The 25,574-nt window shown below is 42.9% G+C and overlaps 1 protein-coding gene and 1 pseudogene across 8 annotated transcripts in view; one reads left to right on the top strand and one right to left on the bottom strand.

Moving 5' to 3' along the window:
* Window positions 1–25,574, bottom strand: part of RAD54L2 (RAD54 like 2) — a 135,716-nt gene that overhangs the window by 37,186 nt on the left and 72,956 nt on the right. For all 8 annotated transcript variants that reach the window (XM_033209014.1, XM_033208998.1, XM_033208988.1 and 5 more), the window contains one exon: window positions 68–269. In XM_033209014.1, the coding sequence (XP_033064905.1) occupies window positions 68–269 (202 nt within the window). The remainder of the gene's footprint in view (window positions 1–67; window positions 270–25,574) is intronic.
* On the top strand, window positions 16,205–16,295 carry LOC117084710 (annotated as a pseudogene).

Raw genomic sequence — 25,574 nt, 5'->3', positions numbered from 1 at the left:
GACAGCCTTAAGATGAAGGTAAAACCTCTATTCCCTTCCCTCTCCTCTTACACAGAGGACAGCTCACCGTATGTTTCTTCTCATGTGGGAGGGCTTCTGAGCTCTCTTCTTTTTGGGGTCCTCTGAGGCTAGGTTCTTGCCTTGGTGGCGCCTAAGCTGCTCTGAAGGCTCAGACTGAGATGAGGTAGTTGAAGTGCACCGCGGTGGCTGCTGCCCATCTTCTCCCAACTGGGCATGCTCAGTGCCACACATGCCTTCCAGGGATGGGTCTGAAAAACAAAGGGAAAGACATTGCTTTACAGGGGTGAGGAGGAATGAGTTTTGATGCCAGACACACCTGGCATCAAACTCAAAATCTCAACTCAGCAACTTATTAGCTGGGAATCTAAGGCAAATTATTTACATCTCTCTGAACATCAGTAGATGTATCTACAAAATGAGGATAGTGAGGCCCATACCTCAGAGCTATTGTGAGGACTGAATAGTGTGCATGCCTAGAAGCAAGCCTGGCCCAGAGTAAGCCCACAACAAATGATAGCCATCACTCTTAGTATAGTTTAGTGCTATGATCAGAGTGAGGAAGTTTCATGGCCTCAGAATGCTCAGAAAGGGACAATCTGAGCAGCCAGGCTCCAAATATAGCTCATAATCAGTTGTATGACTTTAAGCAAGTCCATTCACCTCTCATCTGCCAACAGGAACAATATTACTCCTTTCAGTGTCGTAAAGCATTCACTCATTCAAACTTGCCAGTCATTTCATGAGGGCTTAGGGCAAGCAATATCCTAGATGCTTCAAGGGATATTTCTAAGACTCCTTCCCTTCAAGAAGTTTAGAAGGTTTTGTAAGACTCCTTCCCTTCAAGAAGTTTGTGTTCTGCTTAGGGAGACAGGGCATGCACAAACACAGACTCAACATGGCAAGGTGTGCTAAATATCACAGGAAGGGCAGATCAACAGATATAAAGAACTTTAAGGTTGACGACATCACAGGAATTTGAAAGACACTAATACATGTGATGATCATGCAGGAATTATATGGGAGGTAAAATGTGAGTCAGGCCTTGAAAGATAAGCAGAATGTCTAAAGGTAATACCTTAAAAGATGGTTGGGGGCCGGGCGTGGTGGCTCATGCCTGTAATCCCAACACTTTGAGAGGCTGAGGCGGGAGGATCACCTGAGGTCGAGTTCGAGACCAGCCTAGCAAACATGGCAAAACCCAGTCTCTACTAAAAATACAAAAATTAACCAGGCATGGTGGCAGGTGCCTGTAATCCCAGCTACTCGGGAGGCTGAGGCAGGAGAATCACTTGAACCCAGGAGGCGGAGGTTGCAGTGAGCCAAGATCACACCACTGCACTCCAGCCTAGGTGACAGAGTGAGACTCTGTCTATTAAAAAACAAAAAAAAAGGTTGGGGGTCCAGGGAAGATTCCTGGCAGCGGGAATGTCATTTGTAACATCCAGTACCAGCAAGGACTGGGGTTGGAGTAGGTGGATCCATGTGCACACCCCTGTCCTCAGTCTGCTGAGTAGCATTCTGTTCAATGGGTAGACAGGCTTTGAGAGTCACATAGACCACAAGCCTGTCCCCAAATTCATCAGAGCTTCCCAGACATAAGCACTACACAACCAAAAGGTCTTTCCCAAAGGTAACAGGAATTCAGAACTAGAATATAAATGCCAGAACTGAGGTGCTCTAGACAATGCCATTTGGATCTTAGGCAGGAAGGACCCAGGAGCTTTGTGGGGTTTGTTAGTTTTTTTTTTTTTTTTTTTTTTTTTGAGGGGGGCAGTCAGGGGGCTGGTGGCTTATTGTTTGCTTTTAACTATAGACTTTATTTGGATTTCACCAGTTTTCCATTAATATCCTTTTTCTGTTACAGGATCCCATCCAGGATACCATGTTGCATTTAGCTGTCATATCACCTTAGTCTCCTCTAAACTATAGCAGCTTTTCAGTCTATTCTGGTCTCTCATGACCATAACACTATTTTTTAGAGATAGGGTCTTGCTCTGATGCCCAGGCTGGGCATCAGTGGCCCAATCACAGCTCACTGTAGCCTCAAACTCCTGGGCTCAAGAGATCTCCCAGTCTCGGCCTCTCAGGTAGCTGGGACTACAGGTGCATGCCATCACACCCAGCTAATTTTTTTTTTCTTTTTTGTAGAGACAAGGTCTCGATATGTTGGCCAGGCTGGTTTCAAACTCCTGGACTCAAGTGATCCTCCTGCCTCACATTTCCAATGTGCTTGGAGTACAGCCATGAGCCACTGCAACAAGCCTTACCCACTAATTTTAATGTTCATCAATGGGTCTTACCTAGAACCAATTATTACTGTAGTATGTTAATGGTGGTTTTCTATTTTCCTCTTTCCTTCTACATTTATTATTTGGAATTTTTCTGTAGGGAAGAATTGTCCTATTGATTGATTGATTGATTGATTGGAGACGGAGTTTCGCTCTTGTTGCCCAGGCTGGAGTACAATGATGCGATCTCGGCTCACCTCAACCTCCACCTCCCAGGTTCAAGTGATTCTTCTGTCTCAGCCTCCCAAGTAGCTGGGATTACAGGCATGCACCACCACGCCCAGCTAATTTTGTATTTTTAGTAGAGACGGAGTGTCTCCATGTTGGTCAGGCTGGTCTCGAACTCCCAACCTGAAGTGATCCACCCACCTTGGCCTCCCAAAGTGCTGGGATTACAGGCGTGAGCCACTGTGCCCGGCTTCCCATTTATTTATTTATTCAATTTTTTTTCTATGAGTCTGCAGTCAAGAGTCTTTGGGGTAAGAAACATTCAACCTGAGAGCCTTTGGTAGAGGTTGGGCTGTCATTAAGTCTTGATGAATGAACCTGTAGGCTGATGTCCCTAGGCCAAAAGAATGATGTACCATGGGTCATCATCCTATGCACTCAGTCACTACTAAGAAATAACATATGGACTGTCTCACCACTCACTGGCTGAATCAGGGAATCATGAGTATCCATGTTACTGCTCACCTTCCATAGCTTGGTATGGCCTCCTCCTTGTCATATTACTACTCCAGCTTCCTTGTGGTCCTTTTCAGATTGATGCCAGATTCTCTAGAATCTGTTCTAACAGCATGAAGTTCAACACTAATGTTTGCTAAGAGTTAACATGGCATAGGGGTGCAGTAAGGACACTGGAACCAGACCGATGGAGTGTGAACTCCAGCTATGCCCCTTATTATACCTTTCTGTTCGTGTTTAAAAAGGGACTGGAGGAGAACAACTGTAGTAACCTCTAAGGGTTGTGGTGATGATTTTATGAGATAGCCTAAATTAAGAACTAAAATAGGCCAAGTGTGGCTCACGGCTGTAATCCCAGCACTTTGGGAGGCCATGGTCGGGGAACAGCTTGAGCCCAGGAGTTTGAGACCAGCCTGGGCAACATAGCAAAACCCCATCTCTACAAAAAAAAAAAAAAAAAGAAAGAAATTAAATTAAATTAAAAATGAGCATGGTGGCATGCGCTTATAGTCCCAGCTATTCAAGAGGCTAAGGTGGGAGGATTGCTTAAGCTTGGGAGGTGGAGACTGCAGTGAGCCATGATCACACCACTCACTGTACTGCATGCAGCCTGGGCAACAGAGCAAGACCCTGTCTCCAAAAAAAAAAAAAAAACACGAAAGAAAGAACTAAAACAGTGTCTGCCACATAGTAAACACTATATTTAAAAAACAAACAAACAAACAAAAAACAGCTGCTGCTTTTACTGTGACTACTACTATTCCAGGTATGAGGTATGGATTTAGTTTTTTACATTGCCTCCTTTCTCCCTTATAATAACTCTATAAGAGTTTTGCTCCCCTAATTCTAAACATGAGAATTTTTGCTCCCCTCTTTTTTTTTTTTTTTTTTTTTGTTGAGATGGAGTCTCGCTGTGTCACCCAGGCTGGAGTGCTGTGTGGCGCAATCTCGGTTCACTGTAAGCTCCGCCTCCCGGGTTCACACCATTCTCCTGCCTCAGCCTCCTGAGTAGCTGGGACTACAGGCACCCGCCACCACGCCTGGCTAATTTTTTAATATTTTTAGTAGAGATGGGTTTCACCATGTTAGCCAGGATGGTCTTGTCTCCTGACCTCGTGATCCACCCGCCCTGGCCTCCCAAAGTGCTGGGATTACAGGTGTAAGCCACTACGCTCGGACTTTGCTCCCCTAATTCTAAATATAAGATACTGAAGCCCTGAAAAGTTAAAAATACTTGCCCATGGGAATATAAGAAATTAGCAGAAAAACAGGAGCAGGCAGTTAAAAGTATGAGCTTTGCATTCAGGCAGTGCTGGCTTTAAATCCTGTAGCTCTATGTTTACAGACACAACTTCTCTGAGTCACAGTTCCCACATCTGCAAAATTAGGGATGTCAATGGTTATCTTGTGGAAGATAGTATTCTTCAAACCCTTGTCTGCCTAACACGCTGGAATTCCATACTCCCAACCACATTGAACGGTCTGGGAGCATGCAAAGCTTGGGGGCCTTGGTCAGACATGCTGAGAGGTGACATTTGTGTGACCACATGGGGAAACACATATGCTATATGGAAAGTGCCCAAGAGCAATAACACTTGAGGAAAAGACACCAAATCCAGGCTTACTGGCTGGGCATTGGGGCGCTTCCTTGGGAAGAGCGAGACCTGGGTTTGATCTAACAGAATGGGTAGGCACCAGCCAAAATGAAGGAAGTAAAGCAGCAACAGGAAGGACCTTCCAACCCAAGAACCACTTTCCTGTGCCTTTCCTAGAGCTCCTCATCCAAGGGAGACTTAGGTGAGGACCCAAGATCCTTCTCTGTATGCTGGTACAGAAGTCAACCCCAGTCCTGGGGAAGACTACTCCCAAACCTCTCCTTCCTGGCATTCTACTTTCCACTGTCCCGGTGTTTGGGTAGAGAGGGGAGGCTAATGTGGTTACAGTAAAAGTGGACAGATGGGTGGGTCTCACATGTTGATGCCCAGGATGATTCACTCCCCTACAGCAGCACTGGCAGCAACTTCCTTGGTCCTCAACTGAGAGAAGGTTTCAGGTAGACAGCTTTTGCTTTTCGAAAAGCAGAGGGGACATGGTCAAGAAAGGCATCAGACAAGAAATGCTCATGATGGGACACTGCAATACCATTAACATGAGCAAGAGGTTAAAATGTCATACTCCCTTCTCCATTACCACTGGTCTGTAGTAGGCCTACTACAAAAAGCCTCCCAAAGAAAGCAGAGCCTAGGGTGGCAAGCAGCACTAGGAATGTACTGTGTGTGTAAGCCTTGGCTCATGGACATGTTCTACCTGCTGAGGAAACAAAGTGCCATTGCTTATGTGCCCAGCCAGACATGAGAACTAAAAGAGAAGTTTCAAAATAACAGCTCCAAGTCTGACTAGTTGCCCTCCCAAATTCACTAACCTCTTCAAACAGTGCTCTCCAATTTCCATCTGAAACATCACAGGAGCAAGTTCAGCAATTCCCTGTTTTCCTTTAAAAGAACTATCACTCTTTCAGGCCCCCTACCCCTCCAAAGACCTAACACTTCCACAGCATTTCACATAATACTGCTGTCAACTTCTTCCTACTTCACAGCCCTGAATTCTTCCCTCCTAAAAGGGGAGGCCATCAAATTTCTCCTCCCAAACAAACAGTTGGCTGGGCAGCAGACTCCCCAAGAGGGGATATCCACTGCTAAATGAGTACTTCCACCAATACTGCAGCTTGGCCTACAACATACCAACTACACTTGGGGCTGGGTTGACACACTTCAACTTAGTGTTTTGCTAGGTTCTCTGGCCTGGTTCTGATAATGACCCCTGATGCTCTCCTGGTCTTTTTTGTTTTGTTTCTATTTCACAAACAAATTTATTGAGCAATCACTTGGAGAAACAGTTGGAGGCAAGATTAGAGAGTAAGCAGATAGGACAGAGTCAGAGAACAGAGCGCAAGTCCAGAGGGTTTGAAATTGATCTGCTGGGCAGGGGGAACTTTTTGCCAACTGCTGTATTTCCTTGTTCTGGCTTCTGCCTTGCGGAATGGGCTGTTCCTGGGAGGAGAAAGAATAGAACCTGCTGACCTTTCAATATCACCAACAGATTTATTATCAAACATTCATCCCAAGTTATAAGGCTTGTGACCCAACTGTGAACTCCTGTCTGACATGGGGCTGAATGTGGCCAAGTGCAGTAACAATTTTAAAATCATCAGGCACAGTATATTTAATTCTGATGCCTTATACAGATGATACATGTCTAAACCAGCTCCTTACCACCCAGCATTATTTGAGTGAATCCTCAGTTTCTGGGTTCATCAACTACTTTTAGCTTATTAAAGGAATTTAGTTTACAGATGTGCTAATATTTAAAGCTCATTGTCATGTAAATCAATGTCTTTCAAGTGCTTCATTTTTTCTATTTCATGATGATTATGGTTTTTACATAACATAATAACAGATGCTATACCTTTAATAAACTATTCTTAATAAATAAATCTGTTATTTCAAAAATTCTATAATTAAATTTCCTTCAGTCAAAATGTAACTTTTCACTATGTGTTCTTTTTTTACCTTCTGAACACTGAATCAAGTGAATTCACAACCTAAGCAAAATAATTTAACTTCCAAAAAATAGCCCTTCCCCAGATTCTAGACTATAATCCACCAACAGTTACTGAAAGAAAAGAAAAAAAGTTCAATAAGGAGGAAAAGAGACATGTGCTTTGACAGACAACAAATGTAAATTAAATTAGTATCTGCATAGCTTAAAAGTCAATGACTATTACCACCACAATTCAGGATTATAGAATCAGACCTAGTTGCAAATACCCGTGAACTTTCTCCTTCACGTGAGCCAGCTGTGAGCAGTAACCGCAAGAGTTATATAAACACCAAAGAACACTTACATAAGTTTCTTGGGAATGAATTATGAACACCACCACTATAAATTTGACTAGGCAAATGAGTAGCTTTGAAAGAAAAATTCCTACATTACATTCAATGAAGGCACAAGGTACAAACACTTCCAGGACTCTTTCTCCAGGGGTTCCATCTCTTCTCTCTCCTATGATATAAAAAAGACTAACCAAACTCCTGAGAGATGCAATTTACCTATATAACAAACCCACACATAACAAACCCACACATGTACCCCTGAACCTAAAAGTTAAAAAAAAAAAAAAGACCAGTAGGACCAGGCCCAGTGGCTCATGCCTATTTAATCCCAGCATTCTGGGAGGTTGAGGTGGAAGGATCACTTGACCCCAGGAGTTCAAGACCAGCCTGGGCAACATAGGGAAACTGCCATCTCTACAAAAAATAAATAATAATAAAAAAAAATAGCTGAGCATAGTGTTGCAGGCCTGTAGCAACCCAGGAGGCTGAGGTGGGAGGACCGCTCGAGCCCAGGAGGTTGAGGCTACAGTGAGCCAAGGTTATACCACTGCACCGCACTCTAGTCTGGGCAACAGAGCAAGACCCCGTCTATTAAAATAAAATAAAATAAAAATAAAATAAAATAGACTCAAAGTCACACCATATTTCTCCTGATGTGATGCAACTGGATGCACACACTACAACCTACGATGTATGTGTGCCAAAAACTCTGCACTGGAGCCTGAACACACCTTAAGATCTCACTCTTAGTTTACAAAAATACAGAGGACAACAGCAGAATGCAGTCTCTACAATGCATAATGCACAGAGACCATTGTTTAATCAAAATTCACTAGATATGCAAAGAACAGGAAAATATGATCCATAGCCCAGAAAATTCAGTCAAGAGCAATGTAGATAGACTAGTTGTTAGACTGCCAGCCAGGACCTTCCTGAATTGCTTACCTTCAGAAGCCAAGAGAAATAATAGTTTTAAGCCACTAAGTTTCAGGGTGATTTATGACACAACAGTAGTAATTGAAATAGAAATTTGGTACATGGGTCCTGTCACACAATAAAAAATTAAACCATGACATTGTATTTGAGATAAGGTGGTGAATGGAAAACTGTAAAGGCCATGAGGAGACTGGTAGTAAAAGCCTATAGGTCATCAAGGATATTGTTGGTAAAGTGTAAAGGAAAACGTTAAAGGAAGCTGGAAAAAAAGAGAGACACATTGCACTGTGCCAGAAACTTTAGCAACTTTGTCGCCTGCAATAATACGAAAAACAGAGATTGAATCCAGAGTAGGCCTACGAGACCTTTTGTTACAGTCTCAGAAATATTTAAGATAGTGCCTAGGCCAGGCAGAGTGGCTCACACCTGTAATCCCAGAACTTTGGGAGGCCAAGGCAGGCAGATCACGGGCTCAGGAGTTCGAGACTGGCCTGACCAACATGGTGAAATCCTGCCTCTACTAAAAATACAAAATACAAAAAATTAGCCACTCATGGTGGTGAGCGCCTGTAATCCCAGCTACTCAGGAGGCTGAAGCAGGAGAATTGCTTGAACCCGGGAGGCAGAGGTTGCAGTGAGCTGAGATCGTGCCACTGCACTCCAGCCTGGGCAACAGAGCGAGACTCCGTCTAAAACAAACAAACAAAAAAGATAGTGCCTCATAGACCTTTTCCAACAGACAAGAGGCCTCCTGAAGATCTTAAAGGCGTACCTAGCAGACCTTCTCCATTAAACAGAGCTTAGAAAAATCTTAGAGTTATCCCACAGCAGCTCCAGGAATTCCTTTCCCACCCACGTTCAAGGGAAATTAGAATCCACCTCTCAATTGGAGGAGTTATCAAGGTCAACTCTAGAAAAGCATGTGGGATAGAATATATTGTTATATTCATCTATGGAAAAAAGTCTGTTATATTCCACTTTCTGGCCATAGTAACTCACATTCTTCTCATATGCAAAATACACTTCCCTCTCTGAAGAACCCCCCCCAAGTCATTACAGCATCAGCTCAAAGTCCAAGATCTTATTGTCTAACTCAAATTGATGTATGGATGTGGCTCTCCATTGTAGTTCCTTGGATACACTTCTTAAGTATAGTTTCTCTTTCCTTCTTTATTTTTTCAGACAGAGTCTTGGTCTGTCACCCAGTCTAGAGTATGATGGCACAATCAATGCTCACTGCAGCCACCACCTCCAGGATTCAAGCAATCGATCCTCCCACCTCAGGCCCCTGAATAGCTGGACCACAGACACACACCATCACATCTGGCTAATTTTGTAATAAAGATTTAATAAAGAAGGACACAAAAAGCTCAAATCACAAATAAAAAACCTGGTAAAATGTACTTCATCAAAATTTAAAACCTCTGCTCCTCAAAAGACACCAACAGAAAAAAGAAAATCAAGTCACAATCTGGCCGGTCGTGGTGGCTCACGCCTGTAATCCCAGCACTTTGGGAGGCCAAGGCAGGCAGATCACGAGGTCAGAAGATTGAGACCATCCTGGCTAACACAGTGAAACCCCGTCTCTACTAAAAAAAAAAAAAAAAAAAAAAAAAACAAAATATTAGCTGGGCGTGGTGGCACGTGCCTGTAGTCCCAGCTACTCATGAGGATGAGGCAGGAGAAACGCTTGAACCCGGGAGGCAGAGGTTGCAGTGAGCCGAGATCGTGCACTGCACTCCAGCCTGGGTGACAGAGTGAGACTCCCGTCTCAAAAAAAAAAAAAAAAAAAAAGACTTATATATCTAGAAACATGTATGTATTAAGTATACATTATTTATTATGTATTTAAAATGTGGTGTATTTATATTTTAGAGACAGAATTTTGTTCTGTCATGAGAGCTGAAGTGCAGTGGCACAATCATGGCAGCCTGAAACTCCCAGGTTCAAGTGATCCTCCTGCTCAAGTAGTTCTCCTGAGTAGCTGGGACTACAGGCAAGCACTACCACACCTAGCTAATTTTTAAATTTTTTGTAGAGACAGGGTCTCACTATGTTGCCCAGGCTGATCTTGAACTCCTAGCCTCAAGTAATCCTCCTGCCTCAGCCTCCCAAAGCTCTGGCCTAGAGTCACCACACCTGGCTTAGAATATATTTTTAAAGCTCTTACAATTCAGTAAGACTACACAGAATCCAATAAAAAGGGGCAAATGAGGAGAAACATACTTTACAAAAAGAGATATACAAAGAGCCAATGAACATGTGAAAAGATGCTCAATATCATTAGAAAAATGCAAATTTAAAATATGAGATGACATTTGACACTCACTAGAATGACTAAAACTAATAAGACTGACCATACCAAGTGCTAACAAAGATGTGGGGCACTTGGAACTCTCATACACTGCTGGCAGGAGTAGAGTGGTATAATCATTTTGGGAAACACTTTGGCAGTTTCTTATCAAGTTAAACACATCTATTATATAACCCAGCGATTCACTTCTTGGAATTTTATCTAAGAGAAACAAAAACATATCTATAATTTTGAAAAAAAACAGCAAACCATCTCTAGATGAATGTTCAGAGCAGCTTTATTCATAAGAGTCAAATGTCCATCAACAGGTGAATGGGTAAACAAGTTTTAGTACACTGATACAATTGGAATACTACTCAACAATAAAAAGGAAGAAACTATGGACACGTGCAACAACACAGATGAATCTCACAGACATTACGCTGAGCAAAAGAGGCCATACATAGAAGAATACGTACTGTATAATTTCATTTTTATCAAATTCTAGACTAGGCAAAGCTAATCTATAATGACAGAAATCAGTTCATTGGTTGCCTGGAAAATTAAAGTTCCCAGAAAGAGGAATTTCTGGGACAATGGCTATTTTCTTTTCTTTCTTTTTTTTTTTTTTTTGAGACAGAGTCTCACTCTGTCACTCAGGCTGGAGTGCAGTGGCACGATCCCCACTCACTGCAACCTCCGCCTCCTGGGTTCAGGCAATTTTCCTGCCTCAGCCTCCCAAGTAGCTGGGATTATAGGTGCCTACCACCAAGCCTGGCTAATTTTTATTTTTAGTAGAGATGGGGTTTCACCACATTGGCCAGGTTGGTCTCGAACTCCTGACCTCAGATGATCCATCCACCTCAGCCTCCCAAAGTTCTGGGATTACAGGCATGAGCCATCATGCCCAGCCAACAGTGGATATTTTCTTTACCTTGATTATGGTGGTGATAACCTGGATGTATACAACCAATAGTCACGTACATGTGAAATATGTGAGTTTTATTGTATTTAAATTATGCAATAATACTGATTTAAAAAAAAAAGCTTATGATATTGCTAAAGTTATGCTTAGGAGGAAATACATAGCCTTAAATGAACATGTTTAAAAAGAATAAAAGGTAAAAAGTCAATGATATCAATTTTCTTCTCAAGAAATTAGAGATACCAGAAGTTGGAAAGGTAGGGGAGAGAGGATGAAGAGAGATTGATTAATGGGTATAAATATACAGTATAATAGAAGAAATAAGACCTAGTCTTTGACAGATCAGTAGGATGAGTATATAATACTCTACTGTATATTTCAAAATAGTTAGAAGGGAATAATTTAAATGTCTCTAGCATAAAGAAAAGACAAATATCGAAGGTTATGGATATCCCAATTACACTGATTTGAACTAGAAACATATGAATATACAAAATTATCACGTGTGCCCTCCAAATAGGTACATCTATTATCCATCAATTTAAAAAAAACTTTTTTTGAAAAAGAGAGAAAGAACTAGAAATTAAACCCCAGAAAAGTAGTAGGAAGAAAACAAAAAGCAGATTAATAAAATAGAGAAATGAAAAATAATGTTAAGAACAAAAACATTGTAATATTCTTTATAAACCAGACATAAGTTTAAAAAAAAAACAAAACCACAACCAAGTTGATTGTTTTGAAAAGACAAGTACAAATGCTGCCTCCTCAGAAGACTCCTGACCACTCTAGCTGAAATAGGCCCTTCCTCCCTACTGCTGGGGCTCACTCCTTTATTGTCTACATGGTTCTTACCAAGATCTTATCAATTTTAGTAATTTGATCAAAAACTTGTCTCTGTCTTCCCTTCTAGAATGCAGCTCCTTGAGGGCAGGGATTATGTCCATCTCATTCACCATTGTATCATTATGCCTGACAAAAATGCCTGTCACATAACAAGCATTCAATAATTAATTTTAAATGAGCTTTTAAAATTTTTTAAATTTTAAAAATTTTGCCACTCGAGTAAAATATGGTATGAATAAAAAATCCACCGACGTATATCAGATCTTATTCAATATGTTTATTTATCATCCACAATCACATGTTGATATTCTCTGTGGACCACACTTTCCCTAATTCTTCATGTTATACAAAGCCAATATATTTGCCAAGAGGCCTAAATAAATTAAAAACTCAGCTGGGCGCAATGGCTCATGCCTATAATTCCAGTACTTTGGGAGACCAAGGCGGATGGATCACCTGAGGTCAGGAGTTCAAGATCAGCCTGGCCAACATGGTGAAACCCCATCTCTACTAAAAATACAAAAAATTTAGGCATGGTCATGGGCACATGTAATCCCAGCTACTTGGGAGGCTGAGGCAGGAGAATTGCTTGAACCCAGGAGGTGCAATAAGCCAATAAGCCAAGATCAAGCCATTGCACTCCAGCCTGGGCAACAAGAGCAAAACTCCATCACAAAAAAATAAAATAAAATAGAATAAAATAAAATAAAAAGCTAATTAAAAACTCATGCAAACCAAAATGTAATTCACCTTTGAAATACTCATGAAGCCAGCTTTAGAAAAAAAAAAAAAAAAAATTCCTCATCATAGTTACACCCTGGGACCAAAAAAAAAAAAAATCATTATAGCATTAATATTAAAGGCAGCAGGGGATTCTAAATAAATCTTTAAAAATGGGATTAGAGGCCAGGCGCTAGTGGTTCCCGCCTGTAATCCCAGAACTTTGGAAGGCCAAGAGAGGAAGACTGCTTGAGCCCAGTAGTTCAAGACCAGCCCAGACAACATAATGATACCTTGTCTCCACTAAAATTTTAAAAATTAGCCCGATATGGTGGCACATGCCTATATTCCCAGCCACTAGAAGGCCAAGATGGGAGGCTCACTTAAGCCAAGGAGTTCAAGGTTGCAGTGAGTTATAATTGCACCACTGCACTCCAACTTGGGCAACAGAGCAAGATCTTGTCTAAAAAAAAGAGATCTGAGAGCAAGGGGACCAAGATCATTCTGACTGCTCAAGAAACAACCTAAGCCAGGTGTGGTAGCTCATTTTTGTAATCCCAGCGCTTTGGGAGGTTGAGGCAGAAGGATCACTTGAGGTCAGGAGTTTGAGACCAGGCTGAGGAACACAGCAAAAGCCCCTATCTACAAAAAATATAAAAAAATTAGCCGGGCACGGTGGCACATGCCTGTAGTCCTAGCTACCTGAGAGGTTGACATGAGAGGATTGCTGGAGGCCAAGACATCTAGGTTACAGGGAACTAAGATCATTCCACTGCCCTCCAGCTTGGGCAACAGAGTAAAACTCTTTTTCTAGAGAGAGAGAAAAAAAAAGAAAAAAAAAAAAAAATGAAGAAATGAAATGGCCAGCCTTTCCACTCAGCTCTCACAAGGGATGGGAACAACTACAGACCATTTTTAAAAGATAGCAAGGCTACACGGGGTTTCTCAACCTTAGCACTACTAACATTTGGGATTAGATAACACTGTGGTGGGAGAAGCTATCCTGTGTGCTGTAGGACGTTTAGCAGCATCCCTGACCTCTATCCACTAGATTCCAGTAGCAGCATCCTGATTGTAACAACCAAAAATATCTCCAGACATTGTCAAATGTCCCCTTCAGGGCCAAATCACTCCCCCAGTTGCGAATCACTGCTTTAGTAGAATTAAGGCTAAAACAGTAGTAACGAAACAATCATTCCTAAACACAACTACATGCCTTTTTTTTTTTTTTTTTAGACAGAGTCTCACTCTATCACCCAGGTTGGAGTGCAGTGGCATGATCTCAGCTCACTGCAACCTCCGCCTCCCGGGTTCAAGCAATTCTCCTGCCTCAGCGTCCAGTAGCTAGGACTACAGGTGCGCGTTACCACGCCCAGCTAATTTTTGTATTTCTACTAGAGACGGGGTTTCGCCATGTTGGCCAGGCTGGTCTCGAACTCCCGATCTCATGATCCGCCCGCCTTGGCCTCCCATAGTGCTGGGATTATAGGCGTGAGCCACCACGCCCGGCCTACATGCCTTTTTAACCATCTTAAATTCTATCCCTGTACTGAAGACAGAATTAATTTTGACTCTGCTTAGCATCATGATGATTTTTGGCGACCACTGCAACCATAGGCAAGAATTACCATGTTCTCAGCAAACCAGCCACAAAGTGGGAACGTCTCAGCTAGAAGTAAAAGAAGAAAGACTAAGTATGATAACGTGAAGGGTTCTAGTTTAATTTCTGAATAACACAGAGTTATGAAAACATATAAAGTACATGCCTGGGGCCAGGCATGGTGGCTCACGCCTGTAATCCCAGCACTTTGGGAGGCCGAGGTGGGCGGATCATGGGGTCAGAAGATGGAGACCATCCTGGCTAACACGGTGAAACCCCATCTCTACTAAAAATATTTAAAAATTAGCCAGGCGTGGTGGCGGGCGCCTGTAGTCCCAGCTACTTGGGAGGCTGAGGCAGGAGAATGGTGTGGCGTGAACCTGGGAGGGAGGGCTTGCAGTGAGCCAAGATCACGCCACTGCACTCCAGTCTGGGCAACAGAGCGAGACTCGTCTCAAAAATAATAATAATAACAATAAATAAAATAAAGTACATGCCCGGTTCTACTAAAATCTTATAGACAGAGTAGTATCAAGAAAAATTTCAAAAAGTCCAAAATTTTAAAATCCAAATTAAAACTGAAGACACTGATGAAAATCATATTCCAATCTTTAAAGTATGCCTCTCTTATGTCCTCTTACTTTTTCACTCATGAAATAAATGACTATGAAACAGGGAAAAGACTGCTTAAACTGACTACAATAAAATTAGTTTTTTGTTTTTTTTTTTTTTTACAACAAAGACCATCATGAACTAAGTTAAAAGATAGCCACAGACTAGCTATTACTAACAATATAAGTAACAAAGGATTAGTATATCTAGAATACAAAAAGAACACTTAAAAATATGTAAAACACTGTTATCTCACATATCCAAAGCTAACATCACTGCATCACTGCTTCAGAAATTTGAGCTGATTCTATTTTTTTCTTTTTTTTTTTTTTTGGTTTGGTTTGGTTTTGAGACAGTCTTGCTCTGTCGCCCAGGCTGGAGTGCAGTGGTGCAATCTCAGCTCACCACAACCTCCGCCTTCTGGGTTCAAGTGATTCTCCTGCTCAGCTTCCCAAGTAGCTGGGATTACAAGTGTCCACCATGCCTGGCTAATTTTTGTTTTTTTAGTAGAGATGGGGTTTCACCATGTTGGCCAGGCTGTTCTTAAACTTCTGACCTCAGGTGATCCGCCTGCCTCGGCCTCCAAAAGTGCTGGGATTACAGGCGTGAGCCACTGTACCCAGCCTTGAGCTGATTTTTAAAAGTACTCCCCCACTTTCTCCAATCACTCAACTTCATTATTCCATCAGCTATGAGAAAAGATTCACTAATTTTATCTGTCTTTAACCAAAGTCCTTATGACAAACATAAATGCTGAATCACATATTTAGTTTGATTTCCCTCATTCCTTCCATCTCCCAGAATTCCAGAAGCAATCTTATACGTAGCCATCCCCACACATTAAGGATGGGAAACTCTACTGCCCAGGGACCAAAGAATATAGAGAGAGCTAGGTCCTACCTGAAAGTGGCTGCAGCTCATTCAAGAGTGCTGTATAAAAGGAGAGAAGGTAGGCCGGGCACAGTGGCTCACATCTGTAATCCCAGCACTTTGGGAGCCCAAGGCGGGTGGATCACGAGGTCAGGAGTTCATGACCAGCCTGGCCAAGATGGTCAAACTCATCTTTACTAAAAATATAAAAATTAGCCGGGCGTGGTGGCAGGCACCTGTAATCCCAGCTACTCGGGAGGTGGAGGCAGAGAATTGCTTAAACCCGGAGGCCGAGGTTGTAGTGAACCAAGATTGCGCCACCGCACTCCAGCCTGGGCAACAAAGCAGGACTCCAACTCAATTAAATTTAAAAAAAAAAAAAAAAAAAAAAAAAAGAGGAGAGGGGAGGAGAGGAAAGGGGAGGGGAGGGGAGGGGAGGGGAGGGGAGGGGAGGGGAGGGGAGGGGAGGGGAGGGGAGAGGAGGGGAGGGGAGGGAAGACATAGCAAAGACTGCAATGTCGTGACAAGGATGAAAGAGGCCCTCGGCCTGACAATATACATACAGTTAAGGCATAGCCACCTACTTTGAAGCATCGAACCATAGCTTTTATAACTAAAAGAATATAATTGGATTGTTTGCAACATAAACAGTAAATGCTTGAGGGGATGGATACCCTATCTTCCATAATGTGATTATTACACATTGTATGCATGTATCAAAGCATCTCATGTACTCCATAAATATATACACCTACTACGTACTCACAAAAATTAAAAAAAAAAAAAAAAGGCAACAGGCAATCCTTGGTCCCTGTTACCCATCTGAACCCTTCCTTCCAGGCACTGCTAAAGGATTCAAGTGACAACATGTTGACCACTTAAGAGCTCCTCTTACAATTTTACCTCCAAGGGTGTCTCATCTCTCTAAGGAAAAAAAAAATCTGTTAAAGGAATGGGCTAGGTATCTGAATAGGAGAACAGAGGTGATAAAATATTTTCTTTTCCTTTTTTTTTTTTTTTTTTTCCTGAGACAGAGTTTTGCTCTGTCGCCCAGGCTGGAGTGTAGTGGCACGATCTTGGCTCACTGCAAACTCCACTTCCCAGGTTCACGCCATTCTCCTGCCTCAGCCTCCCGAGTGGCTGGGACTACAGGCGCCTGCCACCATGCCCAGCTAAGTTTTTATATTTTTAGTAGAGACAGGAGTTCACCGTGTTAGCCAGGATGGTCTCGATCTCCTGACCTCGTGATCCGCCCACCTCGGCCTCCCAAAGTGCTGAGATTACAGGCGTGAGCCACCAAGCCCAGCCCCAAAGATTCATTCTTTAATAATGAATGAGATACAGGTAATAATAATAAGCACAAATCTGTAGCCTCAGGGGATTGTGATCCTTCCCTAAGGGCTCAACTAGGTAACACCTCATGTTATAGTGCAGAATCACACCCATTCTCCCTCCCCAAAATCCATTTATTTTATTTATTTATTCATTCATTCATTCATTCATTTAAAGATGGAGTCTCGCCTCGCTCTGTCGCCCAGGCTAGAGTGCAGTGGCTCACTGCAAGCTCCGCCTCCCGGGTTCACGCCATTCTCCTGCCTCAGCCTCCAGAGTAGCTGGGACTACAGGCTCCTGCTGCCACGCCCGGCTAATTTTTTTACCCCAATCCATTTTAAATGGTGACAGAGATATGGAATAGTATACAAATCTTTCCATAACACACAAACTCCTCTAAGGCCCTGTGTAGAGGTGGCCACATCAAGCGAGAAGAAACTAGGAGAGGAAACTACTGTCCCTTTTAAGAAGGAATGGGCAAAAAGGAACAATAGCTCATTCTGCTTATTTTATTTGAGAGGACTTAGGTATACAAACTAAAGTGATAATCCTCCCAAATTTTTTGCTATTATGTCTGTTACCTTAAGAGAGAAGACGACAATAAAATTGATCCTATGAACAAACAAAAGCATGCTAGTAACCTGCAGGGTGTGGGGGTGGAAGCAACAGAACTCAGTTTACTATTCCATTCTACTGGTGAACACTTTGAAGGACTGAGACTACAAACCACACACACACACTTACACACACATACATACAAATGCCCAAAAGGATTCAGTAGTTGAGGAAAAAAGGACTGAACGAAGACTGGGGTTTCACAAGCAGAGCATCAGATGTCACAGCAAATACCATGCTAGGAAAGCACAAGAGGCAAGGAAGAAATAAGAAACCTTTACAAAATCACAAATTAAAGAATATTGCTATAGCCCATAATTTCCTCCACAAAACGCACTTAAGTATAACTGAAAATTTTACATGATCCCTTCAGAACCTTAATGATGATAAGAATTGCTGATTCGGGAGTAGAGAATAGAGTAGGTTGAAGAGCATATGCTGTGGAGGGCAGGGCCAAGTTACCAGTTCCCACACCCCAGCCTAAGAGAAAGCATAAAGCAAGCATCATTTAAAGCCATGCCTTGGCAAAATAATAAACTAATGCATGTAATGAGCCTTCTGAACTATCTCATTAGTTGAAGCCCTAAATCTTAACACTGTGAATGCAAAAAGCTAGAAAGTAAAAAGCTGGCAGGTAAAGCCTTTTCTGACTGGCCATTTAAAAAATAAAACAGGCTGGGCGCAGTGGCTCACACCTGTAATCTCAGCACTTTGGGAGGGCAAAGCAGGCAGATCACTTGAGACCAGCCTAGCCAACATGGTGAAACCCCATCTCTACTAAAAATACAAATATTAGCCGGGCGTGGTGGTGGGCACCTGTAATCCCAGCTACTCAGAAGGCTGAGGCAGGAGAATCTCCTGAACCTGGGAGTACTCCAGCCTGTGCAACGAAGCTACATTCTGTCTCAAAATAATAATAATAAATAAAACAATAGGCAAGGCGCGGTGGCTCATGCCTGTAATCCCAGCACTTTGGAAGGCCAAGGTGAGGTGATCACCTGAGGTCAGCAGTTTGAGACCAGCCTGGCCAACGTGATGAAACCCCGTTTCCACTAAAAATACAAAAATTAGCCAGGTGTGTGGCAGGCGCCTGTAACACCATCTACTTGGGAGAGTGAGGCTGGAGAATAGCGTGAACCCGGGAAGTGGAGGCTGCAGCGAGCCGAGATTGCACCACCGCACTCCAGACCGAGGAACACAGCAAGACTCTGTCTCAAAATACACACATACATACATACATACATACATACATATATACATACATTTAAAAAAATAAACTTTTTCCATAGGGTGATAGAAAATTCAAAGAAAATATGTATTTATCTGGGACCATGGTGTAACATTGCTTCCTGATGGGTGAAAAGAAAGGAACAATGAAAAGAAGAAAAGAAAAAGAACAAAGAAAAGAAGAACACAATACAAAGTCTCTAAGCTAGAAGGGCATTTTTAGACCAGTGGCTCTCTCAAGATCCTACACTCCACAATGTCACCATCAAGGAAAAGAAAATCTCATCCTTGCCTTTTCTCATGTCCATCATGGATTCTGTACCTAAAGAGTATACCTAAGTATCTCAGGCTACTCCTCTCTGTACCATTGCTACTACCTGGTCTGGATCCCTATACCAACCTCCACATAGTCTCCCTGCCTCCTAACTTGCTTCCTCTCCAACCCACAATGCAGGGAGTGTGAGCTTTCTGAATTTGACCATGTGAGTCTTCACCCACCCAGGATCTTTTAAGACACTACACCTATCCCTTTTGTGCTTAGGATAAAAATCTAAAATGTTTAAGGGTTCTTTTGATTGCTCACCTCTTGCCTTCTCTCTGACCACCTAATACCTCCCTCCAACCACCTCCACCCACACAGCTTCTGCTCAATGGTCTTCAGTCTCAAAATCACAGTGCTCTCACAGGTCTCTGGACCTTTGCTGATGCTGTCTCCTTCTTTCCCCACCTCTTAATCCAACAGTTATGAATGACTTAATTTTAATTTATGTTCTCAGGTTTCAGTTTAATGGTTATTCCTCCAGAAAGCCTTCTCTAGGTTCCTTTCACTTTATTACAGTGTGCCCAACATTGCCATACTGCAGTGCCTATCAGTAAAGCTGCAGAGAGAAAGGCAATGGCTGCTGCTGTCTCTAATTATAGTTACTGTTTGAGAAACTACATTCAAAACTAGATGTATTTAAAATACACAAAATTCAGACCGGGCGCGGTGACCCATGCCTGTAATCCCAGAACTTGGTGGGAGGCCAAGGCAGGTGGGTCACTTGAGGTCAGGAGTTCGAGACCAGCCCAGTCAACATGGTGAAATCCTGTCTCTACTAAAACTACAAAATTAGCCAGGTGTGGTGGTGGGCACCTGTAATCCCAGCTACGCAGGAGGCTGAGGCAGGAGAATCGCTGAAAGCTGGGAGGTGGAGGCTGCACTGAGCCAAGATCACGCCACTGCATCCCAACCTGGGCAACAAGAGTGAAACTCTGTCTCAAAAAAAACAAAACAAACAAACAAACAAACAAAAACCCCTCAAATTCAAGCAAATACATCCTGTTTCTGTAATCTTAATTGTATCAAAAGCCACTGGAAGGCCAGGTGCAGTGGCTCACACCTCTAATCTCAGTACTTTGGGAGGCTGAGGTGGGTGGATCACTTGAGGTCAGGAGTTTCAGACCAGCCTGGCCAACATGGTGAAATCCCATCTCTACTAAAAATACAAAATTAGCTGGGCATGGTGGTGGGGGCCTGTAATCTCAGCTACTCGGGAGGTTGAGGCAGGAGAATCACTTGAACCCAGGAGGCGGAGGTTGCAGTGAGCAGAGATTGCGTCACTGCACTGCAGCCTGGGCGATAGATCAAGACTCAGTCTCAAAAAAAAAAAAAAAAAAATTAGCCAGGTATGATGGTACACACCTGTAATCCCAGCTACTTGGGAGGCTTAGGCAGGAAGAATCACTTGAACCTGGGAGGCGGAGATTGCAGTGGACCAAGATCACGCCACTGTCGCCTGGGCGACAGAGTGAGACTCCATCTCAAAAAAAAAGAAAAGAAAAAGAAAAAAGAAGACCACTGGAAGACTTCAGAAGATAACAATTCAAAGAAGAGTTAACCAATTTCCCTTCAGAAGGGTTGGCAGAACAAACTATTGCCTACAGCCCCAGTCCAAGTCTGTGGTGAGCCCTTCCAGAGAGGAATTCTATTGTATTCCCACTCATGTCCAAGGCCATCCAACAACTACTCCAGTCACTCCTGCAGAAGCACTGGGTCCAGCCCATCAGCAATGCTTATTATCCTTCTTCAGCTATTTAGTCACCTTACAACATAAACTAACTCAGTCATCAAACAACCCTATTAAGGAGATCATGCTCTAATTGTTCCCATTTTACAGACGAGGATATTTACCGCACAAAGCCCTAAGGGGTAAAGATAAGATTTGATTCCAAGTGGTTGATTTGTCTACAAGGTCCATGCTCTAACTCACCACACTGCACTACCTCCCCTCTACTCCCATTTCCCTGAAAGCTATGTGGGAACAAAATAGAGAGTTCAGATCCACACATGTACTATACCTTGGTTTACAACAAAGGGTACAACAAAAATGCAATGCAGAGTGCTGGATCAATTAGATAATCATACTGGGGCAAAGGGGGATGAACCTCGACCCCTATCTCACATCACACAAAAATCAATTCCAGATGGATTACAAACCTAAACGATGGATTCCAAAACCAAACTCCTATCTGGTCCCCGTCTGTACCTCCCCAAAAATCTTCCCAAGCTCAGAAAATGGCATCTTCCAGTTTATCAGTCCAAGTACCATGGAATTCATCCTTAATTTCTCTCATACAATTTATATCCATTTGACTAACAAATCCAATTAGTTCTATCTTCAAAACATATCCAGAATCCAACTACTTTCACCACCTCCACCAAGCTATCATCACCTCCTGCGTAGATTTCTGCAATATCTTCCTAGCTGGTCTCCCTGCTTGATCCCTTATCCCCCATACAGGCAATTACCTCCATATCAGCCAGAATGATCTTTTAAAAGTCAGATTGTGTCACTCCTCTGCTCAAACTCTCCAACAGCTCTTGCTATTCCACTTGTCTACAGTATTTTTTCCCTAGACAACCACCTGAGTAGCCCACTTACTTCCCTCAGGTGCAGTGGCTGATATCTGTAATCTCATCACTTGGAAGGCTGAGGTGGGAGTACTACTCAAGGCCAGGAGTTCAATATTAGCCTGGGCAACGGAGCAAGACCCCACCTCTACCCCCAAAATTATTTATTTATTCATTCATTCATCCATGTATTTTTCAGGCAGACTTCCAAGCCACAGTAGGCTTGGAGACTCCCATTTACTTACTTACTTATTTATTTATTTATTTATTTAGAGGCAGAGTCTCATTCTGTCACCCAAGCTGGAGTGCAACAGCACAATCTTGGCTCACTGCAATCTCCGCTCCCAGGTTCAAGCAGTTCTCCTGCCTCAGCCTCCCGAGTAGCTGGGGTTACAGGTACCTACTACCACGTTCAGCTAATTTTTGTATTTTTTAGTAGAGACGGGGTTTCACCTTGTTGGCCAGGCTGGTCTCAAACTCCCAACTTCAAGTGATCTACCTGCCTCGGCCTCCCAAAGTGCTGGGATTACATGCATGAGCCATTGTATCCAGACTATTTATTTATTTTTTGAAACAAAGTCTCACTCTGTCACCCAGGCTGGAGTGCAGTGGCACAAAGTTGACTCACTACAGCCTCAACCTCTGGCTCAAGTGATCCTCCCACCTCAGCCTCCTAAGCAACTGGGACTACAAGTGTTTGACACCATGCCTGGCTTTTTTTTTTTTTTTTTGGTAGTAGTAATGAGGTCTCACTCTGTTGCCTAGGCTAGTCTCAAACTCCTGACCTCAAGTGATCGTCCCGCCTCAGTGTCCCAAAGTGCTTGGATTACAGGCATAAGCCACTAGTCTCAGCCTCTCTACAAAAAGTTTTTTAAAAATTAGCTGGAGTGGTGGTATGTACCTGTAGTCCTAGCTACTTGGAGGCTAAGGCAGGTGGATCCTTTCAGCCCAGCAGTTCAAGGCTATAGTGAGCTGTCTCTAAAAAAGAAGTACCACCCCAGACTTTACCTACTCTCCCTTTCTTCATAACACTTATACCTTCTGATATGTTGTTTATATACTTGTTTACCATCTATCTCTCCCTACTAAAATGAAAATCCCATGAGGAGAGGCATTTTTGTTCCCCATTCCCAATGCCCACGACAATGCCTGGCAAAGAACAGGTGCTCAATAATTATTATTGAATGACTGGATGAATGTATCTCTTTCCCCTGCTGCTGTCACACACTGTTATTGCTTTCCTAATGCCCACTGGTCTCTTTGATACTCATGGGGCTACACAGCTTTTCAAGTAACTATCACTCCAAGCTGACTCTTAACTACCAGGTACATACCTAACAAGAAATTAATTTCAACTAACGCTTTTGACAAAGTCTATTCTGATAGTCCTATAGATCATATGGTGATCTGTGGGCTGGTGAGTAGTCACATAGATTCAGAGACAGATGAAAAACCTTATTCACTGAATGATAACGGTTCAGCTAAAAGGAGATCTCTAGCAAAGTGCCACTAAGTTCTATTCTCAGTTTTAATCTATTCCATTTTTTCCCCATAATGTGGATAGTCAGCAGTGTGGCAGAATCCATTATCTAAGCAAAATGAAAGCACATGCCCCACAAAGACTTGTACCTGAATGTTCATAGTGGTCTTATTTGTAACTGAAAACAAAAACAAAAACAAAAAAGCAACGTCTTGGGCCAAAAAAAAAAGAAAGAAAACGAAGCTGAGTGCAGTGGCGCAAGTGTGTAATCCCAGCATTTTGGGATGTAAAGGAAGGCAGATCACTTGAGTTAGGAGTTCAAGACCAGCCTGGCCAACATAGTGAAACCCCATCTCTATTAAAAATACAAAAACTTAGCTGGGCATGGTGGCAGGCGCCTATAATCCCGGCTACTCAGGAGGTTGAGGCAGAGGTTGCAGTAAGCCGAGATCGCACCACTGCACTCCAGCCTGGGCGACAGAGCAAGACTCTTTCTCAAAAAAAAAAAAAGGATAAACAAATTGGGATATATATCCATAAAGTGAAATACTACTGAGTAATGAAAGGGAATAAGCTATTCAAACATACAAGAATGAATCTCTGGCCAGGCGTGGTGGCAAATGCCTGTAATCCTAGCACTTTGGGAGGCAGAGGTGGGCGGATCAGGAGGTCACAAGTTTGAGACCAGTCTGACCAACATGGTGAAACCCCGTCTCTACTAAAAATACAAAAATTAGCAGGGCGTGGTGGCATGCACCTGTAATCCCAGCTACTCAGGAAGCTGAGGCAGGAAAATTGCTTGAACCCCTGAGGCAGAGGTTGTAGTGAGCCAAGATCATGCTACTGCACTCCAGCCTAGGGGACATAGCGAGACTCCCTTTCAAAAAAAAAAAAAAAAAAGCCGGACACAGTGGCTCATGCCTGTAATCACAGCACTTTGGGAGGCTGAGGCGGGTGGATCACGAGGTCAGGAGTTCAAGACCAGCATGGCCAAAATGGTGAAACCTCATCTCTACTAAAAATACAAAAAAATTAGCTGGGCATGGTGATTAGTTAGTTAGGAAATACATTTATTTTAAAAATCATGTGTTCATAACAATACTCTTAATTTCAGTTCTCCTATTCCATATCTGTATCTCTTCTGTCCCCCAGTGAGAACCTTGTTTCCAACAGCATCAATACATTTACTTATTTGCCCAGTCCTACTCAAAATAGGTGGGTTTTGTTTTTGTTTTTGTTTTTTTGAGATGGAGTCTTGCTCTGTCACTGAGGCTGGAGTGCAGTGGTGTGATCTCGGCTCACTGCAACCTCTGCCTCCTGGGTTCAAGCGATTCTCCTGTCTCAGTCTCCTGAACTGCTGGAATTACAGGTGCATGCCACCACACCCGGCTAATTTTTGTATTTTTAGTAGAGACGGGGTTTCACGATATTGGTCAGGCTTGTCTCTGATTCCTGACCTCATGTGATCTACGCGCCTTGGCCTCCCAAAGTACTGAGATTACAGTCGTGAGCTGCCGCGCCCAGCCTCAAAATAGTTTCAAATAGTTTCATTACAAACAATAAATCTAAGTAAAGATCAAGGTTTTACTTTATTTTTTTGAGACAGAGTCTCACTCTGTCACCAAGGCTGGAGTGCAGTGGCATGATCATAGCTCATTGCAGTCTTGACCTCCCAGACTCAATGAGTCTTCCTGTCTCAGCCTCCTGAGTAGCTTGGACTACAGCTGCACACCACCACGCCTGGCTAATTTTTAAATTTTTTGTAGTGATGGAGTCTCATTATTTTGTTCAGGCTGGTCTTGAACTCCTGGGCTCAAGGGATCCTCCTGCCTTGGACTCCCAAAGTGCTGGGATTATTGGTGTAAACCATTGTGGCCAGCAATAAGATTTTTATTTTTTTACAGTTTTTATTTCCCCCATATAATATATTCCACTGAGTGGTACAGACAGAGTACTATATTAAAAGTTACTTGGGGCCAGGCACGGTGGCTCATGCCTGTAATCTCAGCACTTTGGGAGGCCGAGGCAGGCAGATCACAAGGTCAGGAGTTTGAGACCAGCCTGGCCAGCATGGTGAAACCCCATCTCTACTAAAAATATACTAAAAATACAAAAATGAGCCAGGCATGGTAGCAGGTGCCTGTAGTCAGTCCCAGCTACTTGGGAGGTTGAGGCAGGATAATCACTGGAACCCGGGAGGTGGAGGTTACAGTGAGCCAAGATCACGTCACTATACTACAGCCTGGGTGACAGTGAGGCTCCGTCTGAAAAAAAAAAAAAGTTACTTGGGGCGAGGCACAGTGGCTCATGCCTGTAATCCCATCACTTTGGGAGGCTGAGGC

This window comes from Trachypithecus francoisi, unplaced genomic scaffold (assembly GCF_009764315.1).
Source record: "Trachypithecus francoisi isolate TF-2019V2 unplaced genomic scaffold, Tfra_2.0 Lachesis_group0, whole genome shotgun sequence".
Lineage (NCBI taxonomy): Eukaryota > Metazoa > Chordata > Mammalia > Primates > Cercopithecidae > Trachypithecus > Trachypithecus francoisi.
The sequence above is the reverse complement of the archived record's forward strand: the minus strand, read 5'-3'. Positions and strand labels throughout refer to the sequence as shown.